We start from the raw sequence: 9,048 nt of genomic DNA, 5'->3' as shown, positions 1-9,048 counted from the left end.
TCCGAGTCCAGCGCGTATAGTTCTCAGTTCGCAAGAGGAAACCGCTGCCTCACAGTTTGGGTCCCCGTCGTCCCGACATGATGCAGTCGTCGACGTGCGCGAGGGCAAAGGTGGCACGGTTGGAGCGGCTGGAACGGCTGACGGCACACGGATGCGCTACCGTGTGCAGCGCCGTTTAGTCGGACGTCGCGGCCAGCAGTCAGGGTCGCAACTCCTGAGGTTCAGGGTCAGGCCCCGGCTCACGAGGACCACGCCCGGTAGGCCTCGCCCACGAACCTGCTCCCGGCCACTGCACCCAGGCAGGAGCCGTTCAGCAGGCCCCGTCCTTGCACCTTGTACAGGCCGGCGGACTCGACCCCGAACGAACACGCCGGAGCTCGACCTGGCCGACACGTACGAGTCCCACGTCCAGCTCAGGAACGCTCCCAGGAACTCGTCCTCTCGAGCGGCGCACTGCTTCGTCTGCCTTCGTGGCCTCCACGCTCGAGCTCTCTTCGCACGTTCCTTCTTCTTCTCCTCTTCTTTTTCATTTCTTGTTATCGCCTTCGTGCCAACTGCCCTCCGCTCGTCTTCTTCAGTTTCGGTTTGACGTTCCTCGGCGCTTTTAAGTCTATTTAGCCACAAATCGTACCTAAACACAGCATTTTTGTGTCCTTTCCTTACAAATATCCCCCTGCTCAAGAAAGTTGTTTAGGGGAAAACAACTTTTCACAAGCGCGCGAGGTCGAGTACCCAAAAGCGAAAACATAGCAAAAAAACATTATTTACAGAAGTTCATTCCGTTAGGGAAAGGGTGAATTAACATGAAAAGAAATTGTGCCACCACTAAATGCTAACCAGCGGAGAAGTCAAATGCGGCTGAGGTAGTCGGCACCTATGTTGTCGAAGCCCTTAATGTACTCAACCACAAAGTCATACTCAGTAAGCAATAGGCTCCCTTTCGTGGTATTTCTTGAGAAGGTTAATGTGAAAAAGACTTCTCTGTGTTCCGAGATCTATATCGTAGTCATATTCACTGCGTTTTTCAAGCACTGTGAAGGGTCCCTTTCATGTCAAGATCAATTGATTCTTATCTGATGGTAGCAACAGCAATACTTTGTCTCCGGGTGATAGTTGTCGAACTCTTGCTTTCCTATCGTAATATTTCTTCTGTGTCATTTTCGCCTTCAGGAGTTCTTCCTGTGCTACCTTGCAGGTGTCTTGCAGTCGCTCCTGGAGATCTATAACATACTCGTATGTTGTTTTCGTTTCAGGATTGATGTTGGCCCCTGTCCACAGTTCCTTAAGGATCGACATTGGCCCGCGTACAAATCTGCCGTAGAGGAGATCGAACGGCGCGAATCCAAGGCTCGTTTGGGGAACTTCACGGTATGCAAAGAGCAGGGGAGCCAAGTATCTGTCCCAATGTTGCGGCCGTTCTTGACACATGCGGCGAACCATTTGTTTGAGAGTGCCATTAAATCTCTCCACAAGTCCGTTGGCCATGGGGTGATAAGGCGTTGTGAGTAGCTGACGAAATAAAAGTAGCCGACCGAGTTCCTGCATGAGACTCGAGGTGAACGACTTTCCACGGTCTCCAATTGACGGTTTCCAACTAGTCAAATATGGTCGTCATACAGTCATGTTATGCCATACCAATTTTGGCATCGATATCATTATCGAGATTGCCAGGAGACCTAAAAGTCGCGCTAGCTAGGTAGGTGTGTGATGTGTGATGCTTTCTGTCCTTCCCTGTCCTGGTGTGTTGAATTTACAATTACGGTGACGTCAGGATTTTCCTCTATTACAACGTGCCGCATAGACTAGTACAATAACCCATGGAAGGAGCAGGTTGTTGCTACACGTGTTAGATATGTAACTGAATTTTTTTTCTCTGTGAGTTACTGGAGTAAAAATGAAACTCGGCGACTGCACGCAAAGTTACTGCCTTACGCTCAGCCAAGACGCTACTTCGTGAAAATCGAAAAATGTGGTCGTGATGGTCCTTGGCCGCTATTCGACGCCAACATCGTGAAGTATATTGTTTTTACCTGAGCATAAATCATGCGGACACAAACAGCTCTCTGGTTCGCGAAAAAACTTTGTGACACGGGAGCAATCGAACAACTAATCCTCGGAAGCCCATAACAACGTAACCAGCGGCCTCATTAAACTGCGAGTGGCGTTGTTTATCGTTGTCACTGCAAGGGTAGTCTGCATATAACATGGCGCACGTTTTTCAGTGAATTCATGGCTTCTTTCGACTCTCCCGAAAGATAGCGATCGGACGAGTAATCAATCCGATTTGGCACTTAGGCTATCGCACTTTCAAACCACTTTTCACTATAGATCAGTAGCCGAGCTACTGGTATGTTCCTGGTGTATTGGGAGCCTGAGGTTCGGCGCGTGGAATATAATCGCGTAAACGAGACATCGATTGATCTTAACGTCACTGAGCAGGTCCACCACTCACGGACACCCAAGGAAAAGCCGCAGGTGCCGCGGCCATTGATGGATGCTGAATCAAAAAGCTGTGCGTGCACTACGCGTGCTTAGCTGGCAGAGGTGATACGTGTTCGCAGGTTGGAGCAGTGCGCATTGTAAACTTGGCGATGCGACTCCGTTTCGTCCATGCCTTCGCGATGAAATATACAGAGTCATAGAGCTCTTAGCCCGGACTAGCTGCGCTGTTTTAGCATGCTATCTTAATTTGACTTCCAGGCAGAACAAAGAAGCCTACCCATGGAAACTTCTCGTCATTGAGAATGAAGAAAAGATCACCCTAGTTTATACGAAGAAAATTTGATTTGATTGATTTGTGGGGTTTAACGTCCCAAAACCACCATATGATTATGAGAGATGCCGTAGTGGAGGGCTCCGGAAATTTTGACCACCTGGGGTTCTTTAACGTGCGCCCAAATCTGAGCACACGGGCCTACGACATTTCCGCCTCCATCGGAAATGCAGCCGCCGCAGCCGGGATTAGAACCCGCGACCTGCGGTTCAGCAGCCGAGTACCTTAGCCATTAGACCACCGCGGCTGGGCACGAAGAAAATTTCAAGACATCAGAATAGGCACCACATTGTAAGAACATCGTTTAAATTCAACAACGTAAAAATATGTGTACACGTTCTATCACAACATTCATTTCATATCTTGCATCAATAAAGCACCCAGTAAAGCAATGCAGAAAAAATTGCAATGTGTTGAAATACATACAATAATAGAGAAAGTCGAAGTAATGAAAACGGTCCATCATCATTGAAAGCATATGTCATTGTAAAGTCACTTTTGGGATCATGCAAAGAATGCGAAAAACATACTTGTTTGTTTTCTCGACTAGAGCATTTCTTTGAATGTATTTCGCTATGCTAAGCTTCAGGTATGCATATAAGGAGTATAAACATATTCGCAGGTGCAGAAGCTTCAGAATGACAAAGGTTGTCAGTAGAAACACTCTATCAGAAAGAAAAGAGATAACAGGAATGATTTCTTCAAGCCAAATTCCTACAGCAAAAAAATATTTATGTTGTAGTCATGTCGGTGGATTTTGGGCTTTCTTCATTATGCGGAGTGTCTAATAATAAGAGCCTGCAAAGATACCGAAACCACCTTCACCCTCGCATGAGATCGCTATATGGAACTTTTAATACTACAGAGAAACGCTTAATAAAGATAAACACCAGGGGTTACATAGTTTTTATCGGCTTTTATATACTCGCGGAGCCACCAGTGTCAGTAGCGGCACAAGAAGTTTTGGAAAACGGGCTGAAGTGTTCCACAGGAAGCACACCAAGAGGAATAACAATTACAAAAGCTGTAGGGGAAGCGGCTTTATTGCTGTATTTACTGTTTGTTTTACAAAAAATTGCAAGGGCTCGCATTCTGAAATACTGAAATGGATAGTTAACGAATGCGTATCCCAGCACAATTCGACCCCTCATCCGCACGTCTTGGTATCCGGGTTGTAAGCGCAGCCCACCGCAGCCAGATACCGGTGAGCACAGTCGCCACCCCCTCGGCCGTATTCGTTAGCCTCCTGGTCAGCCGCGCTGTCAGTTCCGCCTGCTTCCTCGCGGCAGTTGCTGATCACTTCGGCGGCATTCCGAGCCTCCTCCGAGTTGCCGCACTCGGTCACAGCGCGGAAGTTGCCTATGCAGTGGAAGTACCTGTCCGAGACAGGGACAAGTAGAAGGCAATGAGTGTTAAAACGTGCAAATCAACAGATCTCGCATATCATGTTATCTGCTTGTCCGCGAGCAGTGGGAACGACGAGAGGCAATGATGTGCAGTTTGTTACCTTGGCGGCACATTTATTCTGGCTTTAGCGGGTTGTTTGATAACTTTCAATAAATGATGTTTCACAATACGTACGCTAATGTTAAACCTGTGTTTTTTTGTGAAAAAAAAAAAAAAGGTTAATGCATCAGATTTCGGCCCATATCTGTTCAGCCTCAGCTGCAGGAATTTCAGTAATATAGACAGCGCTAGTCCTGCTTGGCCAGTCTTTCCTCTGTTGTTTCGCGCGGTGTTTTACTTTGAATATTGACCTCAATTTTACGAGCAGATGGGAGCCCCTGACAATGAGCAGCAAGTGGTTTTTCTTAAGCATATCATGCGTGATAATAATTGTCGGGGCTTAAAGTCAGAAAATGAATATGTAATTAGGAGGAAAGCCGTACCGGAGGGCTCCGGAAATATAGACCCTCCACGTTTCTTTAGAGCGCACTTATCTTAGAGTGCGGGACTCATAATCGTTTATATTTCGACATGCTTATCTGAAAATGTAACTTTCATGTATACCTTGGCCTATGCCTACCACGTCATTGACCGTACAATGTTTAGCTATGCGGATAAGACCACTCAGAAAGTAGATGGTGCCGTGAACAAAAGGACAAAGCCGTTAATAGAAAGATTCTAAACACTAAAAGAATAGCTATGCTATTACAAAATTTCGCATTCCCGATAAAAGAAAAGCACCAGTATGGCTTCGGAGAAACGTTCGTAAAAAAAAGTACATGCAAGAAGAAATTAGAGGTATCTATCTATCTATCTATCTATCTATCTATCTATCTATCTATCTATCTATCTATCTATCTATCTATCTATCTATCTATCTATCTATCTATCTATCTATCTATCTATCTATCTATCTATCTATCTATCTATCTATCTATCTATCTATCTATCTATCTATCTATCTATCTATCTATCTATCTATCTATCTATCTATCTATCTATCTATCTATCTATCTATCTATCTATCTATCTATCTATCTATCTATCTATCTATCTATCTATCTATCTATCTATCTATCTATCTATCTATCTATCTATCTATCTATCTATCTATCTATCTATCTATCTATCTATCTATCTATCTATCTATCTATCAATCAATCAATCAATCAATCAATCAATCAATCAATCTATCTATCTATCTATCTATCTATCTATCTATCTATCTATCTATCTATCTATCTATCTATCTATCTATCTATCTATCTATCTATCTATCTATCTATCTATCTATCTATCTATCTATCTATCTATGTATCTATCTATCTATCTATCTATCTATCTATCTATCTATCTATCTATCTGCCTACATCTGGGTGCTCTCGTCATCACCCGCTTAATTTGGAGTGAACCAAAATTAGTATGGGATGCTAAGTTGGTATGTCGAATTTGACGCCATGGTCAACTCATAAATAATGTCACAATACCGTCGCGTACGTCGTCAAGCACTTTCCGCCAGGCAGTAGCCCATACCCGCGGGTGGTGTGGGCCACAGGTGATGAAAGCTTAGCATCTATCCCGGAACGACGAGAACACACATGCAAATAATTAATTTCTGGGTCCCAGCAAGAATCGAATCCAAGCATTCTGCGTGGCACTCCAGCATTCTACCGCAGAGCTGCGCCAGGCCTCGGAACTGCTTCTCAAATATACCCTAATGTTAGTGAAACGTCAGTTATGGCATTCTGACCATCTGAATTTATAAAACTTACATATGTACTTTTTGGATGCAGATGTGACGTTAGGTTAACTTCAATTGTATTTGGGTGCTGGACTGGGACTTGATTCATGAAGCAGCGTCCAGGGCTACCATCCTCGCGATCACCAGCTATTCATATCAGCTTATTGCTTCTGGTGTTGTCAGAACTAACGTTCCCGTAGATATCGTTGCGCGAGTGCTAAGTGGTTATATTAACATAAGCAATTATTCAAAATTTGTCTGTGAGTGCAACATTTATAAATATATTTAGCGTGATTTGATGACCTGTCACTCAATAAGAAAAATGACAGCACGATCTCCTTCTCTCTGCATGCTTCGCCTAACGTCGATTCCCCAGGTACGTGGGGTCTGCCAAATTTTTTTACTGGGAAACGTCCATGCACATAGTAAAACTCTGAATAAAAACCATAACATGACGACTAAGCAACTACTGACTGACTACTTTGATTAAACTTTACGGTCCGCTAGAGCTTCCGTCGGCACGTGAGATCCGCCGTATTGTTTATATGTTTTAGCACTCCTGCTGGCCTACGAACGTCAGTCTAAGCATTAGAAAAACACATAGTATGCATTGCGTTTTGTGGGTAACTTGGTACATAAGTTCATGCGCCAAAAAATACGACTTTTTCAGATTAGAGTTTTTTGGAAATTACGCGAACCCATTAGTGGTGTGTATCATAATTAGTTAAAAATTGCACACATTTGAGCGTTCTGATGCCTTATCATTCATTCTGGAGTTCACGAGTCTGTTATAATTTTTCCTATTCTAACAGCTTTAAACGGATTTGTTAAGCTAAACCAAAAAAGATAGCGCGACCTTTAGTTAAGGTTAGCTTAAAATAGGTTGGTTATGTTCCATTTATGAACACGATTTCAACCATTATTATCTAACATGGAATTCGAATAATTCAGCAATTATGGCATGCATGACCGTGAATGCAGGGAAATTAAATATTAAGGGACGCTGAAATGAAAGGCCAAGTCAGTTCCAGGTGATAAGGTATACCGTGACTATCATTATCTGTATCATCATCATAAGTAGAATAGTAAAAAAAACAGCATAGAAAAAACTTTCATGATCTGAATTGCACGCCGAAATTGCAGTTATCAACTCATATTTTGTGTAACGCATACGATAGCAAAGTGTCTGTTTATTCCTGGGGAAATTAATTGATTTCGCGAGGTGATGTGGGGAGTCATCCGATAGTAGGGAAGGATAGGGCTCTTGCGGGGGGCACTGATGAAAAAATTAGCAAAGCGATCTGCTGGCCGTATCCTCTGAATTAATCGGTGATTTTCGCACATTGTCTCGACAAAGTTTTTGTAGCTTCGAACAGTTGTGGTGCCCTTCAATCACCGTGTAATATAATGAAAGCAAAGAACGACTACGTATAGGGCCTAGCAGTGGCGGTCAAAGTTGATTGCACCCGGTCAAGGTATTGCTGGAACGGCATTTTTTTCTTGACGTGGTTACTGGCTTCCCAGGCACCTTTACGCGGCCACAGGGCCGGGGTCTCCGTCCTGTCGTCGATCAGTAATTTTACTACTGCACGCGTATTTGTTTTTCACTTCAGTGTCCATTCAATAATGGCTTATTTCTGGTCAGTGCATCGAGATGCTTTAACAAGCACTGATGTCGCCATACATGCATACGCTTAATCAATCAATCCTACTTTTTACTGTGCTTTCGAATATTTAATTTTAAATTGATCGATTCTATCTTCCCCCTCACTTTCACAATGTGTCGAAAGACATAGTTGTCAGTTCAAGTCTCGTAGCTGCACTCACTTGTCGCAGTTGACGCAGTTCGCATCGCTCATGGCGCTGTAGGCTGCCTGGAGCTTTCCCGCGGCACAGCGGCCATCGTAGGGAATGAGGACGGCTGCATTTCTCGTGACACACGCCGCCATACCGAATATGGAGCGACCCTTACGTAATTCCGAGGCCGTCACCGATGACACGACCAGCAGTAGCAGGCAGAAGAGCGTGGGACTTCTCATCTTGGGGGCAATGCTTCAGCGCCGTTCAGGGCTCTTCTCAGTGATGTGAACTCTCTATGCCCACGTCGACTTTATATGCTCCAGCTTGCGCCCCGACTCGAGTTCGGTGGTCGACGCAAGAGGCGCAAGTGATTTGTTTTTTTTTTCTTCCGCTTCGCCTGTACATTTAAGATAGAGGGTTTTTCCCCGCAAGATTAGGCCCTCTCGGGAGAGCCGTGTTGCACGGAACGTCAACGTGACGGCATTCAGTGTCGTTCCGCTTTCTTGAACGATTACGCTTGTCGCCTTCTAGTTCAAAGCAAAAAAAAAAGAGGCATTTATTCTGAGCTGTTTGTTTTCAAGCACGCTATACGAAAAGGACGGCATGTGTTCATATCTCCAAAAGAGCATGTCCAGGGGTTTGAGGGACCAAGAATATTTTGTAGTAATTATGAACGGAACTTAACGCATGATACTTAGCAGCAACTGTCTGAATATCTTTCGAGTGAAATGAAAAAAAAAAATCTCGTTCGATCCTGAAGAAACTACGGCTTATCCCCAAAATTGTGACAATCAAATGGAGTGCGAAGCAGCTTGCGTGCAAGAACCTGCAATGAATATTTTTTTAAATTTTAGCCGAACGTAATGAGATAAATGGACAAGTTTGTGTGAATTCAGTACTTGTGCGAATATTGTGGGCTTACCGAATTCGAGTAATCACATTTCGAAACGGTAGCTAATGGTCCGATGTAGCGTCGCTACCATGGGTGTAGTCAAGAAGGAGAAGGGTTCCACGCTCCTGTATTTTTTATTTTTTCTTTGCCTCTGCATCAACGCACAGATGCAAACGCATGCATGAACATACATGGTCTTGTTTAAACTCCATCCCCCACCCACCGAAAATTCTGGCTATGTATTTTATTCCTTTATGTATTTATTTAATACATACTGGGGAGACAAGGTCCATGCAGGGTAGACAGAAGACAATCAAAAAGTAAAATATTCTAGTTAGTTGTTACACTCTTTAGCGTGCATTTTTAAGTGACCTACATTATGCAATACAAGTGTGC

General features: G+C 44.0%; 1 protein-coding gene across 1 annotated transcript; it reads right to left on the bottom strand.

The window, feature by feature from the left end:
- Positions 1–3,798: 3,798 nt before the first annotated feature.
- On the bottom strand, positions 3,799–8,087 carry LOC119179825 (serum amyloid A-2 protein). Its single transcript, XM_037430945.2, has 2 exons — positions 7,788–8,087; positions 3,799–4,149 (listed from the first exon to the last, which is right to left on the bottom strand). The coding sequence occupies exons 1-2, from the start codon at positions 7,997–7,999 to the stop codon at positions 3,921–3,923; spliced, it is 441 nt and encodes a 146-aa protein (XP_037286842.1). The 5' UTR covers positions 8,000–8,087; the 3' UTR covers positions 3,799–3,920.
- Positions 8,088–9,048: the final 961 nt, after the last annotated feature.

The sequence above is a fragment of the Rhipicephalus microplus genome, chromosome 7, assembly GCF_043290135.1.
Source record: "Rhipicephalus microplus isolate Deutch F79 chromosome 7, USDA_Rmic, whole genome shotgun sequence".
Taxonomy (NCBI): Eukaryota; Metazoa; Arthropoda; class Arachnida; order Ixodida; family Ixodidae; genus Rhipicephalus; species Rhipicephalus microplus.
Note: the sequence above shows the minus strand (reverse complement) of the source record. Positions and strands in the feature narration are given on the sequence as shown.